At 39.8% G+C, this 19,252-nt stretch overlaps 1 protein-coding gene across 8 annotated transcripts in view; it reads right to left on the bottom strand.

Moving 5' to 3' along the window:
• AMPH (amphiphysin) overlaps positions 1-19,252 on the bottom strand; it is a 449,568-nt gene that overhangs the window by 106,980 nt on the left and 323,336 nt on the right. For all 8 annotated transcript variants that reach the window (XM_070726278.1, XM_070726279.1, XM_070726284.1 and 5 more), the window contains 2 exons: positions 10,440-10,568; positions 9,672-9,773 (listed from right to left, as the gene is read on the bottom strand). In XM_070726278.1, coding sequence (XP_070582379.1) covers positions 9,672-9,773; positions 10,440-10,568 — 231 coding nt within the window. The remainder of the gene's footprint in view (positions 1-9,671; positions 9,774-10,439; positions 10,569-19,252) is intronic.

Genomic DNA, 19,252 nt, shown 5'->3' with positions numbered 1-19,252 from the left:
GACTCCGATTGGATAACAGAGTTGACTGACAACGAGTCAGTTGAGGTGATTGGGGCCCATCCTTGTCCACCTGTTAGGGAAGAGTTTGATCTGGTGACACCTGATGAAGTGGACAAGGCCATTGGAGCTGTGAGTTCCACCACCTATTTACTGGATCCGTGTCCTTCCTGGCTGGTTTCAGCCAGCAGGGAGGTGACACGGAGCTGGGTCCGGTAGATTGTCAACGCTTCTTTGGGGAGGGGGTCCTTCCAGGCTCCCTACAAGGAGGCACTTGTGCACCCCCTCCTCAAGAAGCCTTCCCTGGACCCAACCATTCTCAACAAATATCGTCCAGTCTCCAACCTTCCCTTTATGGGGAAGGTTGTTGAGAAGGTGATGGCGCTGCAGCTCCAGCGATCCTTGGAAGAAGCCGATTATCTAGGTGCTCAACAGTCAGGTTTCCAGCCCGGCTTTCAATACCATCGACCATGGTATCCTTCTGTGCTGGTGCCTTAGGAATCGGTCCTCTCACCCCTGCTATTTAATATCTACATGAAACCGCTGGACGAGATCATCCAGGGGCATGGGGTGAGGTATCATCAGTATGCTGATGATATCCAGCTTTACATCTCCACCCTGCATCCAGTCAATGAAGCAGTGGAAGTGATGTGCCAGTGCCTGGAGGCTGTTAGGGTCTGGATGGGTGTCAACAGACTCAAACTCAACCCCGGCAAGACAGAGTGGCTGTGGGCTTTGCCTCCCAAGGACAATCACAATTCAAAGTGTTGGTTATGACTTATAAAGCTCTTCATGGCATCGGACGAGAATATCTCTGGGACCACCTTCTGCCGCGCGAATCCCAGCTATCGGTTAGGTCCCACAGAGTTGGCCTTCTCTAGGTCCCGTCGACAAAACAATGATGTCTGGCGGGACCCAGGGGAAGAGCCTTCTCTGTGGGGGCCCCGCCCTCTTGAATAAACTCCCCTCCAGAGATTAGGGTTGCCCCCACCCTCCTTGCCTTTCGCATACTCCTTAAAACCCACCTCTGCCGTCAGGCATGGGGAAATTGATTCCCCTGGGCCATTTCCGTTTTATGTATAGTTTGTCTGAGATGTATGACTGTTTTTTATATTGGGGTTTTAAATTGTTTTTAACTATTGGATTTGTACTGTTTTGTTGTTGTGAGCCGCTCCGAGTCTTCAGAAAGGGGCAGCATACAAATCTAATAAATAATAATAATAAAATAATACATGGATGGCCTAACTGATGACATTTACCAGCACTGAAAATCAAGAGGGGCCCTCAAGATCTGAATCGGTGGTTCCAGCTGGCAGCGGAGGTGGAGATTGATCTACTGAGAGGTTAGTGGGAGAAACTCTCCACTTCGGCAGTGGAATGGGGCCTGAAAAAATGTGGAAAACCTGAGGAGCCAAAGCCCAGGCCATCAGCCTGTTTCCGGTGTGGAGAAGAAGATCATTGAGCAGTAGAGTGCTTTGCAAAACCTGTGCTGAGTGTGACCCCTACTGGCAGCAAGAGGTCGGAGCAGGGCACCATGAAACCTCCAGAGGTTGGACGCCAAGGAAAGGAGAATGTAGAGGTCACCCCCATCTCATTGAAGACAGTGAGCCTTAGAAACCCATTTTGGTAAGTCCCCCCCCCCCGGATCTTTATACATTCCTCTCATGCTGCAGGATCCAACCAGGGGGTGGGGGACAAAGGGAAATATGTCAGTCCTTTTGGACACTGGCTGCACCAGAAATCTCATGTGCCCAGAGATAGTGGAGAAAATGGCAGTATTGAAAAAACTCAAGGCAGTGGAGCTGTATGCAACTGTCTAACTGTCTAAGTGAGTTCCACCTGAGCAATATTGACTATTTGGGTTATCACATCTCACACCAGGGGTGGAGATGGATCCAGCCAAAGTGAAGGCTGTATTGGAATGGGAAACTCCACACACCAGAAAACAGCTGCAGAGTTTTCTAGGGTTCACAATTTATCCCTTCATTTGCCCACATAGCTTTGTCGATCACTAACCTTCTGAGAGGAAAAGGGTAACCTAAGCCTAAACCGAGCAGGCCACTACAGTGGACAATGGAATGTCAGACAGCTTTTGAAAAGCTAAGAATACTGTTTGCGGATGAGCCCATCCTCAAACACCCGGATTTGGAAAGGCTGTTTGTGGTTCAAGTTGATACTAGTGATGTAGCCATAGGAGCAGTATTGCTACAGGGAGACAAGGAGCAGGGCCTACACCCCTGTGCATACATCTTTAGAAAACTAACCGAGACTGAACGGAGGTGGGCAATGTGGGAAAAAGGCATTTGCAGTGTGTTGGCCCTTGTTGACTTGGAGACATTTCGGAGAAGGGGCTAGACACCCATTTGAGGTGTGGACTTATCATAAGAACTTAGAGGCATTGAAAAGAAAATTATCACCAAAACAAGCCCGGTGGTTGCAGCATTTTGGGCGGGTCAATTTCTCGCTGCAATATATACCTGGAGGAAATTTTTTTATGGCTGACGCCCTGTCGAGATTACCTCAGTATAATAGTGCAAGGTCAGAGGTAATTCAGTCACTCATTCCAGCACAGCAATGGTTTTGCCCTGCAATGACCAGGGTGCAAAAATCTCAATCGGCAAACCTGCTGGAGGATTTGAACACAAGAATAAAGGAAGCCCTATAGACTGATGAGTGGTTTCTGGCCCATGAGATGGAGTGTACTCGCCGGGATGAGCTAGCATGGATAGGGTCTAGATCAGTGATGGTGAACCTTTCTTTCCTCAGGTGCCAAAAGAGCATGCATGCATGCTATCGCACATGTGCAAGTGTCCACAACCATAATTCAATGTCTGGAGAGGGTGAAAACATCTTCCCCTGCCCCTTGGAGGCCCTCCGCAGGCCAGAAATGGCCTGTTTCCCAACTTCTGGTGGACCCAGTAGGCTCATGTCTCCAGGCTCCAAAGGCTTCCCTGGAGCCAGTTGAGAGTAAAAACGCCCTCCCCCATCTCCCAGGGAGATCTTTGGGTGCCAAAAAGCGCCCTCCCACAGCCTCAGTGCAAGCCAAAAATCAGCTGGCCGGCACACACATGCACATTGGAGCTGCCTGCCAGCAAATACGGATCCGCATGCCACCTGTGACACCCGTGCCATAGGTTCACCATCACCAGCCCGCCTAAAGCCAACAATATTGGAAAGGGACCACAATTCCAAAGTTGTAGGACATTTTGGTTTTGTGAAAACTTTGCATCTATTGAGAAGGCAGTTTTGGTGGCCTTCCATGAAAAAGGACATCAAGACTTACGTGGCTAGCTGTCCTATCTGTGCTGCAGTGAAATGACCCCCTAGCCGGCCATAAGGACTATTACAAAATGTGGTGAGGCCTGGGGCTCCCTGGAAAGAAATATCAATGGATTTTATTGTGGAACTGCCGGAAAGTGGGGGGAATACGTTTATTTGGGTTGTGACTGATCTTTTTTCCAAACAGGTTCATTTTGTGGCTTGTCCAAAAATCCCCTGCTCTAGAGCATTAGCCAAGCTGTTCATTCAGCATGTGTACAGACTTCATGGAGTGCCCAACCACATCATCTCAGACTGAGGGGTCCAATTCACCTCAGACTTTTGGAAAGAATTTTTGGGCATATTGGGCAGAAAACGGATTAAGCTCCACCTATCACCCGCAAACTAACAGTGTGTGTGAGAGGGCCAATTCAGTTTTGGAGCAATACCTCCGTTGTTATTTATTTTTTATTTATTTATTTTATTTATTTTTATTTATTTATTTTGTCCAATACACAATGAGGGTTTTAGTGGGTATATATCTATATACACATAGTAAAATACATGATGAAGGTTATAGAGGAGATACTCATAGTAAAATATATCTATGAAAGAATAGAAAAGAAGATATAGGAATAGAACATATCAATGAAAGAATAGAAGAAGAGATATAGGAATAGAAGAAAGGTATAGGAGATATAGGAGAGCAATAGGACAGGGGACAGAAGGCACTCTAGTGCACTTGTACTCGCCCCTTACTGACCTCTTACGAGTCTGGATAGGTCAACCGTAGATAATCTAAGGGTAAAGTGTTGGGGGTTTGGGGATGACACTATGGAGTCCGGTAATGAGTTCCACGCTTCAACAACTCGGTTACTGAAGTCATATTATTTACAGTCAAGTTTGGAGCGGTTAATATTAAGTTTAAATCTCTTGTGTGCTCTTGTGTTGTTGTGGTTGAAGCTGAAGAAGTCGCCGACAGGCAGGACGTTGCAGCATATGATCTTGTGGGCAATACTTAGATCTTGTTTAAGGCGTATTAGTTCTAAACTTTCTAGGCCCAGGATTGAAAGTCTACTCTCATAGGATATTCTATTTTGAGTGGAGGAGTGAAGGGCTCTTCTGGTGAAGTATCTTTGGACATTTTCAAGGGTGTTAATGTCTGAGATGCGATATGGGTTCCAAACAGAGGAGCTGTATTCGAGGATGGGTCTGGCAAAAGTTTTGTAAGCTCTGGTAAGTAGTGTGAGATTGCCAGAGCAGAAGCTACGTAGGATTAGGTTTACAATTCCTGAAGCCTTCTTGGCTATATTGTTGCAGTGGGCTTTGGCACTTAAAGCTTTTGTTATTAGTATACCAAGGTCTTTAACCGAGTGGGGATTATCTGTGATAATTTGATTATCCAGTTCATATTTGGAGTTCAGATTCTTCTTCCCAAGGACAGAGCATTTGCTAGTTGACAATTGGAGATAACTTCGACCTTTTGCAGAAGTGGCCTATAATAATTCACTACACAGTAGCACAGGGTTCACCCCATTCAAATTGGTTTATGGACAGGATTTCATGCCTATCCCTGAATTGCCACAAGATGGGCCTAAACACCCCACTTTAAAAGAATGGGTAATTCAGTTAAAGGCAAATTGGCTGGTAGCCCGCAAGGCTCTCAATGAGGCTCACCATGCCCATAAGGAACAGGCTGATTTTAAAAAGGGCCCAGGTGGTGAACTATAGAGCAGGAGACAGAGTTTTCTTATCAACGAAGTTTCTACGGACCACCCAAAAGTCAAAGAAACTAGGAGCCAAACATTTTGGGCCTTTTCCCATCATACAAGTGGTGAAACTACATCTACCAAAGACCCTGCGAAAAATTTACCCTGTGTTCCATGTCAGTCTTATTAAACCAGAGCATACCTCAGAATTACGGCCTGCAAATGCAGAAAACCCCCTCCTTTCCTCATTGAAGGAGAACAACACTTTGAGGTCAAGGAAATTTTGCATTTCAGAAAACAAAGAGGGAAATTACAATATCTAGTGTCCTGGAAACATGTTCCCCCATCTCATGGTGAATGAGTGGACAAGAAACACATGAACGCCCAGAGAGAAATTGAGCAATTTAGAGCAAAATACCCTGATAAACCCTAATGCATAATGTTGTATTTTTGTTTCCTGTTTTTCTTTTCCAGGATTAACGTCCCTGCTGTAGGGAGTCTGAATGTCAGCCTCGCTATGTTTCATCTTTCTATCATGCTTTGGCTGCCATAAGTAACGGGGGGAGGTGGTAGGATATGGGGGATTTAGGAGGGGAAGCTTCTGGAGGGCCCTGATAACTTTCGCTTCTCTAGCAAAGGCAGAGAATGGGGAAAACCGTGGGTTATCGAATTTGTGCCAAAGGTGGACAGGGGGGAGAAATGGGATTGGAGCCCAGAGAGAGATGTACTTATGTGTTTAATGAAATAGTAACTGAATGGCCTGAAGATGAGACACACCCTTGTCATTGCGGTGACCTTTGGAGATAATCTCAGGAATATGGGTGTTATATGAGAGTTGGAGCTGGGGATCCATAATGTAAGGTGAATGCAGAATTACAAAAATGGCCAATGTGTGGACAATGGAATAAGACCATCCCATCCACATTTATACAAAAGATTCTAGTTAACATAATGTATAGAGAACAGATGTACTCAGATCTACCTATGGTATGGACAGGTCAGTGTGCCCTGAACACCAAAACACCAAAATCAATTAAGCTGCAAATTATTCACACACTCCTAAACAGAAGGAAAAAAGCAACCCAGATACCATGTTACACTGTGTTAGCACAGTGCCCTATGGGAATAGGAAATTGAATACTCTATTATATACTAACATACCTTCTTCGGGAGAAAGTAAGTAGGGAACTTGTGTGTATGAGAACAAACAGTGTGATATATATATAAATAAGAAAAACAAAATATGGTGTTCCAATCCCCAAGACCGCACAGAAGTTAACATCACAGTCTATGCTGGGAAAGAGGATCAAGGAATGGATGGGGAAGATTTGGCTGAAATATATTAATAGCACAAAAACATTACAAACTAATGCAGGCTCAGAAGTGCAACTGGAAGTTGATGCCTGTACAGTTGTAGGGGCTCAAACAAAGGGAATATCCTGTGGAAACCAAGGCTGGGTTTCCTATGAGCGTAATCATAAGTATTTGTGCAAAAGTAATACCAATTGGGCAAAGGGAGATCCCTGGGTCGTGGTTAACTTGTGGGGGGCGAATTGACAGTACTGGATGGGAATGTGTGTATTTCTATACTGATAAAGAATAGAATAGAGTAGAATAAGAATAAGAATAAGAATAGAATAGAATATTCTGGGGATTAGTATCTTTACGTAAAATTATTTATGACGGGGCCTGGAAACGTTGTTAAATTAAGATGGAAAATAACCCATGCTAACAAAATAATATCTTATGGATTTGAAAAAGATAGTAAGGGACAAGACCCCTGTACCTATATAACTATAAAACAAATGAAAATTACAAACGAAACTGAGATCCAATGATCAGTTTATGATACCCTGAAGAAAGCAGGGAAAGCTCCAATTATAACTAAGAAAGCCAGGAATTTATTCTTAGAATTTGCAGAAAATGTGGTTAGGACGTTATGTGTAACCAATTGTTTTGTGTTTGGAGGAACTAACATGGGAGAAGTTTGGCCTTGGGAAGCATTGGAGACAGATGGAGAAACTTTCAATAATCTGACATGACAAGCACTGTTCCCCGTAAGCTGCGCGCGTGAGCACGCGCGCGCCCCAAAATACCCCCCAGCGCACCCTTTTCCATGGGCGCGCACTCCCCATTCCCCTGCCAGCCCGCGGGGGGCGGGGAGGGAGGCACCGGCAGTAGAAGGCGCTGCCCCCCGCCCGCCCAAACCGCCCCCTCTCCTCCTCTTCCACCGAAAGAAAAGCGCGGAGACTGCCTTCTTGAGCCTCCTGTAGCTCCACCCCGCTTCACCCTGCCTGTCATCCTCCGTTGTGTTTTTTGGGGGGAGCGGCGGGAAAGCCCTGCGCCGGCCAGGAAAGCTGGCTTTCCGGGAAAGCAGCGCGCCTTTTAAACACGCTGCTTTCCTGCACCTCTTTCCTGGGGGGGAGTGGCCTCCTCCCTCCCCCCTGCCCAGGAAAGAGTTGCAAGAAAGCAGCGCATTTGAAAAGCACGCTGCTTTCCCGGAAAGCCGGCTTTCCTGGCCGGCACAGGGCTTTCCTGCCGTTCCCCCCCGAAAACACAACGGAGGTCCAGGATGACAGGCAAAGCAGGGTGGAGCAACGGGAGGCTCAAGCTGGTGGCGGCAGACCTCCATTGTGTTTTCGGCTGGGGGGGGGGCAGGAGGACCTTCCTGGCTTTCCCGGGCAGCTGGCTTGAGCCTTGTGCCGGTCAGCAAAGTCAGCTGCCCCCCGAAGACGTGGAGAGAAAGAAGGGAAAGAGAGGGAGGGAAAGAGGAGAGGAAAGAAGGAGGGAGGGAAGGAATGAAGGGAGAGAAAAGTGAACGAGAGAAAGAGAGGAAGGAAGGAAGAGATAAATATAAAGGGAGAGAGGGAGAAAAAGAAGGAGAGGGAGGGAAAGAGGGGAAGGAAGGCAAAGAGAGAGAGAAAGAGAAAAAAGTGGAAGGAAGAGAGAAGGAAAGAAAGGAAGGGAGAGAGAGAGAAAGAGAGCAAGAAAGAAAGAGTGAGAGAGGAGAGAGGAAGGAAGAGAGTGAGAGAGAGGAAGAAAGCAAGAGAGAGAGGAGTGGAAGGAAGAGAGAGGGAGAGACAAATGATAGAAAAAAAGGGGCGGAAAGAGAAATGAGAAAATGATTGAGGCAGAGAATGACAGGAAAGAGAGAGAAACAGAGAGAGAAGTGACTCTTGATTTAAAGCATATGTTAAAAGCACTTTAATAATAACAGAGAAAAAAAAACCCAGCCCTCACCTGTTTTTATTAATAGTTATGTTTTTGGATTTGCTGGTTGTTTTAGTTTTAATAGTAATAGAGTTTGGTTTTGTTTTATTTTTAATTTCTTTTAATAAAAAAGAAGGGATTTAATTGATTAATTATGAATTTATGAATGTATGAATTTATTAGTTTATTAGTTTATTAGTTTATTAGTTTATTTGTACTTCTATGCCGCCCAGTCCCAAGGGGACTGCCGCTCAGACACTATACTTTTCCGCCCACCCCGAAAAAAAATTCGAGGGAACATTGAGACAAGGTAATATTACTAAAAAGACTCAAAATTTATACTCAGAAAGAAAATGGATATTGATTACTAACCTAATTGGAAAAGTATGTTATAAGCAAAATAATACTGAAGGAATTTATGTGGGAGATTTGTTGTGTTTGGGCTATTGGGAAAATGGACAATGGAAATCTGAAGCTAACCTTACTGAGCCTGTTAGTCATAACTTTACAAAGGTTCTCCAAAATATATCTAATGGAAATTGGACTACACCAAAATGGATGTATTGGATATATGGAAATATGGGATATGAATATTTAACTGCTAATTGAAGTGGAACTTGTATGATTGGATGGATTAAACCTTCTTTCTTTCTAATACCTTTGAGAAATGAGCAGAAATTAGGAATACCTATTTATGACACCTGGAGATAATATAAGAGAAGCCTGGATACTAGAATTGGCGGAGTTACTGTGGAAAAGGTAGTGGCGGATTTAACAGCTGATTTAAGAAGAATAATCCATGTTCTGGTCCAAAAATGGTCTGGAATCATATATGAAAATGGGTTCTTAGGTGGCATATTTAGAAATTGGAAGCAAGCCACGTTCATGGCAGGAATAATAGTGATTGGGTTAATGATGTTACCTTGTCTTATTCCCCTAATTAGAGGCATTGTCCAGAGTTCCATTGAAAGCATTATATCCAGCCAACAATCAATTAAATCCATAATGGTAATGAAAGAAGATTCAGTAATGAATCCTCCATTGTATGGTAGGTGAGGGAATGTTAGAATTAAGCAATGGGAAAGTAGGAAAAATATCATTAAGCCTATTTTGTATAATTTTGTCTGCTTCTGCAAAATTCCTTGAGCCATTGCCAATCATATCAAAAGTTTCTTTTTAGTTATTACACTTCTTTATAACCCTTAAAATAAGAGCCAGCAACTTGCTTTTAATAAATTAAAGCCACATTTCTAGGTTCCCACAGTACTGTGTTGTAAAATAACCTTGATTATGGGGCACTTGTATCCAGTGAAAGACTACTAAAACTTTTTACTACCACACTATGGGCGTGGCTTATGCAGGATGCTCTGCATTTTCTTTCAACATCTTTCAGTGCAAACTGAAACTTTCGCTACCCCAGTGCATTACACACACACACCCAATCTGGGCAGTAGTCCACCCCTGCTTGTATCATAACAACATAATATTTTAAAATACCTGAGACATTGGTGAATGGGTTACCACAGTAGATGCATTATCAGGCTTGAAAGGATCAAAGTCCAAATCTAATAAAGACTCTTCTTTTTCAAGAACTTCATTCTGTTGGAATAACAACATTTTAAAAATATTTTTTAATTGGAATAATTTTTCTCAGAAAATATATATCAGGGGAAATAATAAGCAATGAGATTGGAATTCAGTAGCATTCGTCCATTCAGAATATAGGAAGTTGTCATGAATATAACAGGAAATAGATAAGATAGGAGACTTTTTCTGAATTAGCTTTCAATTGTTTCACGCAAGCCATTGTATAAGGAATTCATGAAGTATTTCATTATCCCCAAGCTCAGATTCAGTTAATATTTCATCATGTATGTATTTTCCTTTAAATAAATGCAATGTTAAGACTAAGGATCATGGACATTTACATAACCAGTGCTCATCTGGGACAAATTTTACTCATGCTCATCCATGCACAGAGTGTTTGTGGGATTTACTACCAAATGTCACCAGGTTTTTGTGAACTAGAGGTTTCATTTCTAAATACATAAAACAGTCTCAAATTAATGAAAATATTTTGTCAATAGCTAGAACAACTAATTCTGTTTCACAGATTTTATGTGAGTCATTCCTATTAAAAAATCATATGTCCAGGGTTCCCAGTCAGCATTGCCAAGGTCTTCTGATTTTGGATGAACAAGTTGTAGCATTATCCACCTGAATACATAATGCTGGAGAAGACTGATACATTCAATCTGGACTCACCTGAGAAGGGGTTGTCACATTTATTTCTGGAACAAAGTTATCATCAAATAAACTTATGATATTTTCTTGTTGCATGTCTAGCGTTGGTGTGAGTTTAGGCAGTGGTGGAACAGGAGGTCCTTTCCTCAGCTGAAAGAAAAATTAGTATGTTTGAAATATTAAATGAGATATAAAAAGTATACATCATTTGTATAAATATATAATATATTGATATGAATGTAAATATATGGATGTTGACCCACCTGTAAGTACAAAAATGTAAATATTCAAAAATAAATCAATAAAAATATTTATAAAAACCAAAAGTATACATCATCATCATATTTTTTTCAGTGTTTCCAGAACTAGGACTGGCAATTTCTATATCATTTAGGTGAAAACATTACTGTCCTTAAGCTTTATTCAAGTGACATTGTTTCTTAATTTATAGAATGTCAAAGCAAGTAAAATACACATTTTTCCATGTATTAATCAAAGATGAGAACTTTAATATGCAATTCTTACCTTCCTTTTATTTTCCAATCTGGGAAGGATTCTTTTGCAATTCTTCAATTACTTATCTGAAGGGTTACACTCCCTTTGTTTTATTTACTCATTTATTTGTTATTCTGCCATATCTAATAGAATCCTTGTTTTATACAGTACTTAATTTATGACCCCAACTGAGCCTAATATTTCATTGTCAAGCATTTCATTGCCAAGTAATTGTTAAGTGTTTTGCCCCATTTTATGACCTTTTTGCCATAATTGTTAAAAAAAAATCAGTGCAGTTGTTTAGTAAACCATGCAATTGTTAGGTGAATCTGACTTTCCCCTATTGACTTTGCTTCTCAGAAGCCAGCTGTGAAGGTTATAATGCTCACATGAAAACTGATTGTCAGATTACCCATGTGTCTTGGACGCCCCCACAGAGGAGCTCCCTAATGTGGACTTGAAAAGTTGAAAATAACCCCCCAACCACCACCCCTCAAACTTCTTAAAAGTTAGATACAATTGAAGAGGAAGTAAAGGAGATCAAAGAGGGATGAAGATAAGGGTTGAAAGGGAAGGACGCCTCTGGATTTGGCTATTGGAAAAAGTGAGTAGAAAACAAGAGAACAAAGAGAAGATGGCAGAGGGAGGAGCTATAAATCCTGGGGGAAGCATCAAAGGGAAATTGAATAAATTGCTGCAGATGTTTGGCTCTATGGAAGAGAGATTTAAAGCTGTGGCAAATGCTTTGTGGAATCTTGCTAAGGACGTGCAAGCAGTTAAAAAAGGGTCAGAAGAGCAAACAGAAAAATAGAGGAGGTGAAAAGCCAAGCTAAAATGGTGAATGAAGTACACAGGCAGCAGAATTATAGACTTACTAATTTAGAGGACTGTCAAAGGAGACGAAATTTTCATTTGCGTGGTTTCAAACAAGGTTTTAGAATAAGAGTTAAATTGGTTGAAGCAGTCCAAGGGTGATTAAAGAAGAATGGAATACAAATAGATCTGGATGATATAGAATGAGCATATTGGAGTTTTCCACATAAAAATCTGGAGAGGCAGAGAGATATTGTGATTGTGCTTGCAAGTGAAAGGAAAGCTGAAATGCTTTATAAACATTTGAAAGGCAGCGCTGGTCTCAATCAAGATCGAACTGAGATAAGAGTTCTTAGAGATCTCTCCCAGCAAACCTTGCAGGAGAGGGCTGCTTTAAGCCCAATCACAAGCTGTCTGTTTCAAAGTGAAGTAAAGTTCACCTGAGCTTTTCCTGCAGCTGTTTTGGTGTTTCAAGGAAATAAGATGTTTAGACCACATACATTGGAGGAGGGAAAAGCATTATTGCAGCATTTGGGTGTTGAGCTTGGAGAAGCTGGAGCAGATTATGAGGAGCATGGAATCCCGGACGAAGAGGAAAGGCAAAGAGAGAAGCAATTGAGAGTATTGGTGGAATAGGTCAAGGCCTTGAGAAAGGAGAAAACCAAGATTGAAGCCTAAGAGGAAAGCGAGGAAGTAAACATTTGTACCTGACTCTGTCTCTTCTCTTTGGAAATGTTTGTGATTTTTTTTTTGTCCATTAGTTTTTTATTCTACTCTCCTTTATGGGGGAGGAGTATAAAGCAAAAGGAGGTATTTCTTAAAGGTAAAATAAAGGAGGGCGGGGGAGAGACTTTCTTTTTAAAAAAGTGGTTGTAAGGAGAGCTCAAAGATGTGGGAACGTAATCTGGATGGGTGGCTTCAAGGAAGGACAAGGGGAACCCTTGTCCTCTCCCTCTCTCAAGGGGGAAGCATAGGGGGAGGCACTTGGGGGAAGTGAGAAAGGTGAAGAAGGAGGAAATAGGTAAACTAAAAGCAAAAAGAAAAGGGAATGGAATTAAGTTTATATATTATAAAACTGTATTATAATGGTTTTAAATGTGAATGGTTTGTGATCAGATTTGAAATGCCATGGAGTACTATGGATGGCTAAGCAAAACAAAGTGGATGTTATGGTTGTGACAGAAATACATAAAAGACAAACTGGTAAATGATAAAAATTGGAAATGGATATATGAATCTCATGGTACCCAAAATAGTACAGGTACTGTGATTCTTATTCACCAGAGGGCCTCATTTGAGGAGGTGAGAGTTCAGAGAGATAGCGAAGGGAGGTGGTTATTTGTTCAAGGAAAATGAATCAAAAGAAACTGACATTGGCGGCAATTTATGCCCCAAATATGAAAACAAAACAATTTATAATAAACACAAAGAGAAAGTTGGATAATTTTATGGAGGGCATAACGTTTTTAGCAGGAGATTTTAACATGCAATTGACAATGGGGACTGGAAATAGCAGAATGCTACATTTAAATAGACTTAACATGGTGAATTTTCATGCAGTCCTACCAAATAGAAATACAGTAGTACCTCGTGATACGAACCCCTCGTCATACGAACATTCCGAGATACGAACCCGGGGTTCAGAAATGTTTTGCCTCTTCTCACGAACTTTTTCCGCCTTACGAACCTGCTGCCCAAACGCTGAACCCGGAAGTTTGGCAAAAGTTCAGGTTCGGGTGGCCGCCAAGAAGCCCCGCTGCCTGGCTGTCGCCTTTTGAAACAGCCGGGGAGCTTCTCGGTATTCTCCGGGTTCAGCATTCGGGAGGCTGCCAAGAAGCCATGCCGCCCGACTGTCAGCTTTGCAAAAGAGCCACGGAACTGTTGGCCGGTCGGGAGGCTCAAACGGAGGTGGGAAATCCCAATAGGCTGAAACGTGGACTCCAGGAAGGACATCTTCGTGACGTCAAAACTCCGCCCATGGAATTTCCTATTGGGATTCCCCACCTCCGTTTGAGCCTCCCGAGTGGCCGACAGCTCCACGTCTGTTTTGCAAAGCTGACAGCCGGGCGGCGGGGCTTCTCGGCGGCCTCCCGAACGCCAAACCCGGAAGTCCAGCAAAAGTTCGGGTTTGGCGTTTGGGTTCAGGAGGACGCCGAGAAGCCCCCCAGCTGTTTCAAAAGGTGACAGCCAGGCGGCGGGGCTTCTTGGCGGCCACACGAAACCAAACCCGAACTGTTGCCAAACTTCTGGGTTCGGCATTTGGGAGAACGCTGAGAAGTGCCCGGCTGTTTCAAAAGGTGATAGCTGGGCAGTGGCGTTTTTGCGTTTCTTTTTCTTGCATGCATTAATTTATTTTACATTGTTTCCTATGGGAAACATTGTTTCGTCTTATGAACTTTTCGCCTTACGAACCTCCTCCAGGAACCAATTAAGTTTGTAAGACAAGGTATTACTGTACTTACAACTCAGCAAGACATCATACATTTAGCTGCATCTATTATATATTAAGGAATAGGGTGGGAAATGTACAAGTTTAAAAAGTAGAAATTAAAAGTATTTGGTTGTCAGATCACGCCCCACTACTGGCAGAATTGAAAATAGGTCGGGAACGTAATCAAAGAATCTGGAGATATGATGCGGTGGTAACAAGATAAACAAGATAAAGATAAATTGCAGACAAAGTTAAGGGAATATTTTAGAATTAATGATATAAATGATATAAAACAATAAATTGTTTGGGATGTATGCAAGGCTTATATGAAGGGACAATATGTATAGAAGTAGATATAAGAAAGAGGTGGGGTATGAGTTCTACAAAACTATGTGGGAATCTATCAAAAACTTACTATTGGAAACCTTTAATGAAGTCTTAAGTAAAGGGGAAAAACCACAATCATGGGGAGAAGGTTTAATTACATTAATTCCTAAAGATAAAAAGAAAAAACATATGATGAAACAATATAGGCCCATTTCATTACTTAATAGCGATTATAAATATTTGCCACAATAATTGCAGAATTGTTTAAAAATGTAATTAATGAGATGATTCACTCTGATCAGAACAGTTTTTTTACTGAACAGAAATATTAGAAACAATACAAGAATGTTCCTAAATATTCTTGAATATTACGAAATGCATCCGGAAAAATTTGTAGCATTAATGTTCCTCGATGCTGAGAAGGCCTTTGATAATTTGAGTTGGAATTTTTTCTTGAATCAATTAATAAAAATGAAATTTGGAGAAAAAATTAATAAAACGATAAGAACTATATACAGAACAAGTGGCTAAAATCATAATTAATGGAGATACCACCAAAAATATTAATATTGAGAAAGGAGTTAGGCAGGGATGCCCACTATCTCGTTTAATATTTATTTTAGCAATTGAAATTCTCTTGATTCCAATACGATCCAACAAATATATAAAAGGTCTCAAAATTAAAAATCAAAAGCATAAACTATTAGCATTCACTGATGATTTAGTATATAATATTGAAGAACCATTAGAAACTGGTGGAAAACTTTTAGAGGAAATTAATAAGTTTGGTAAAGTGGCAGATTTAAAGATAAACAAAAGACCAAAATAATTTCTAAAAATTTAACTGACAAAGAAAATCAGCTGTTGGAAGGAAAACTTGGAATTCAGATAGAAAAAAAAATTAAATATTTAGATGTAAATATAACTGCAAAGTCCATAACAATTAAAGATGATAATTATCCACAGTTACTAGAAAAAATAGAGGAGAAACTTTAAAAATGGAACAAACTACCAATTTCAATGACAGGTAGAATTTCAGCAATTAAAATGGTAATTCTCCCACAATTGTTGTACATATTTCAAGCAATTCCAACCACTTTAAACAGGAAATGTTCCAAAAAATTAAATAAAAGTTTGACAAAATTTATATGGGCAGGGAAAAGGCCAATAATTAGATTATCTTATTTACAGGACAATAGAAGACAGGGGGGTTTTGGACTCCCCGACTTTCAACTTTATCATTAAGTGGCAATAATAGTTTGGCTCAAAGAATGCATTAGTTTAAAAAATAAAAGACTTCTTCTGCTCGAGGGACATGATTTACATTTGGGCTGGCACGCATTTCTTATAGATGGAAAAGATAAAACACATACATATTTTAAAAGACACAAAATTAGAAATGTTATCTATGAAATATAGACAAAAATCAAAAATTATCATTATTCCCAAATCCCAGGATGGTTTTCATCAATGGAGGCTATGATGCACCCCAATATGATAGACACCAAAAAGTTAATTACATACTATGATTTACTAAACGAAAGAGGAGAACTAAAAACAAATACACAGATAGTGAAGGAATAAAGATTGACTGGTGGCCACTTATGCAAATAAAGGCGAGGCTTGAGAAAGATAAAAGAAAAATAGGAATATCAAAAAAGAAATCAGAATTAGACCAGATAATATTAGGTCAGGACAAAAAAATGATTTCTAGAATATACAACTTCCTGTTAAAATACAAGATGAAGAACTATAATTTAAAAGGGAACATTCATAGCTGGCACAAAAACTTTGAATATGATATAAACTCAGATAAATGGGACATAATGTGGAATAAAAATTATAAACTAACTAAATTGGTGGCCTATAAAGAAAATATTTACAAAATGTATTATAGGTGGCATCTTCCATTAGCAAGACTGGAGCAAATGTATCCCTCTTTGAAACCAAATTGCTGGAGATGTAATGAGAAAGCAGGGACCTATTTCCACATATGGTGGACCTGCCCACAAATTAAGAAATTCTGGAACAAAGTACAAAACTGGTTAGAGGAGCTGACTAAAATTGAAATTAGTAAAAAAATGGAAGCATTCTTATTAGGTACTATTGACCAGAAGATGAAAAAAAATCAATATTATTTAACATTACATACTTTAACACCAGCGAGAATCTTACCTGCACAACTTTGGAAACATAAAGAATTACCAGATGATTTTATGTTTTTATGCATGCTGTGTTGAAACTTTCTGGTGAGTCAGTGGGGTAACACCTGGGATCATTGATGTAACTGAGGTATGCTGATTAGTTGATGTTTGTGGATTGGGGGTGATATCCTGAGTAGTTGGAGCTTGCAGGGTACTTAGTTATTTTGCAATGTGTGTTCTGAGTCTAGTTTCAGTTTGTATGGCTGCGATACATTTGTTACATCTGGTTTCCAGATGTCTGGTAGGTGGGGGGTATCATCAACACAGAATACAGCTGCTGAGCCATCAAACCACACCCACCCACCAATATTTATAGAGGGAAGGCAGCTCAGATCTCACTGTGTTCGCCCTAGAACAAGGACAGAAACACCAGCCTGAAGATGACGAGTGGGACCTCATCGAAACATTGCCAAAAATCTCTGAATCCTACATGAGAAGAAACTTGAATATGCCAAGACTGTCATATTTATATGAAGTAGATGTAAAATAAAAGGGAGGAATTGATATAAGTAATAAACTTTTTGAGATAAATTATGAAGGATTTGATGAAATGTTTTAATATACCTTTGATTGATTATAGGCGGTTGGAAGCATAACAAATATGTAAATTAAGTAAATAACCAAAACTATTTTCCTTTTTTAAAAAAAAATATATTTTATTTACAAATATACAATGAATACATATAGTTGCGATTGACAATAAAAACAATCCGAGTTACAGAAGGTAATAATCATGTCAGATTATAGTCTAAACAATATACTTTGACAATATACTAAGACAAATAAACCAAAAAGTCTATGAACATACAAACATACAAAAGAAAGGAAAAAAAGAAAGGGAAAGAAAAGAGTAAAAGGAAGAAATTATGAACTAGATATATTTTCTGCAGCTCATTTCCTTATATGTAATATTTGTAATTATAGATAAGTAAAAGAAAGCGTTGAATAAATCAAGATAAAGACGTTTTTAAAAAGCCAGTCCAATTTTAAAGTACATATCAATGTCTCTTGCATCTATTGACCAGCCATCTGAAGTTTATATTATGTCTAGTCAGTTTAGCCAAAAGAAAAGCGTAAGGCTTACGTAAATCTCTAACACGTTTCGGGACTTGTTTTAGAATAACTAATTGTCTCCCTTTATATTCAATGGGGTCTTCACGCGCTCTATGGAGTATCTCGTCCCTAACTGATTTCTTTACTAGCTTAATATGTACTTCCTTTGGAAGATTATGGCGTCTGGCATACTTTATTCTATAAACTTCATCAAGTTTGTTAAGCATCTCCTCCTTCTCTGTTCCCAGAGCCTTAGACAGAATGTCTGCCATTATGTCCGGTAGGTCCTCACTTTTATCCTCCCTTAAATTTTGGAATCGGAGGCAGTGGTTAGCTTTCTCGGTTTCTAATTAAATAGCTGTGTTTTCTAATTCCTTATTTGCCTGGACTAGTCTATCAGTCATGTCCTCCATATATTTATGGTCTTGGTCTAATCTATCTTCCAATTCTTGTATTTTTTGTTCGTGTTTAAGTATCTGTTGTTGAAAGATCTCATGCTTATTGTCCATATTTTGCATTCTCTCCTTTAATTCCGTTGTATCGCTTCTAACTTCCCCAATTTCTTTTTTAATGTCTTCATGGTTTTTTGACATCATTTCCTGCATTTGTAGTAACATTGTTTGCAGGTCTTTAAACGAATTTGATCTTTCTCTGGGCAACATATCCTCTAAAGTTCTCTGAGTAGAGGGGCTGGGGATAGCCGAAGTAGATTGATTAATCGGTCTCCTCCCTGTTCCCAGTCTAGATAAATTGGAGAGACTTGTCATTTTAATAACGTTCCACCAGTTAGTCCACTTATATGAATCTTTTGTGTTCCCTTCCAGAGTTTGAGAGAGAAGGTACTTTTAATTTTTAAATAAAGGAAAGCTCAGTTTTGTCAAGAGTTCTTGTTGCTAACGATATTATTTTCTGAGTCTGTATCTAATATATGCCTTAAAGTTAGTAGGAAGGGTATGGTTTAGTAGAAAAGAGGTAGAGATATTAGGGTATATCAGATATGCTAGAAAGTTCTTCAGTTCAATATCTAAAACAACTAAAAGGTTATCATTCAATGGGTATAAAGTTCTATTCTTAATATAACCTTCCCTAATACAGCTTTCCTCAGTATAGCGTAGTCTTAGTGTCCTATATCTTAATAAGTCCTTAATACGTTGTTTCAAATCATATAATAATACATCAAAGTAAATCTATATATATTATCCAGTGTGGTTATAAGGTAACAGCAGTCCAGAAAAAGCTAATAGAGCAAATAGCATCAAAATTTCATTACGTAAATATATCACTAATCAATAAATAGATCTAATAACATTTAATTAGTTAGCAAATGAGTTAATATATAAGTATAAACAAATTAATTCTTGTAGTAATATATATGCAATATGAATCAGTTGATTATTTATTTATTTATTCTAAAAATCTGGTATTCTATTTTTATGCTTTAGCAATTGATTATTTAAACAGTAGATTGATCAATTAGTCAGATAATATGTTTTTTATCATTAATTATTATA

This window comes from Erythrolamprus reginae, chromosome Z (genome assembly GCF_031021105.1).
Source record: "Erythrolamprus reginae isolate rEryReg1 chromosome Z, rEryReg1.hap1, whole genome shotgun sequence".
Taxonomy (NCBI): Eukaryota; Metazoa; Chordata; class Lepidosauria; order Squamata; family Dipsadidae; genus Erythrolamprus; species Erythrolamprus reginae.
The sequence above is the reverse complement of the archived record's forward strand: the minus strand, read 5'-3'. Positions and strand labels throughout refer to the sequence as shown.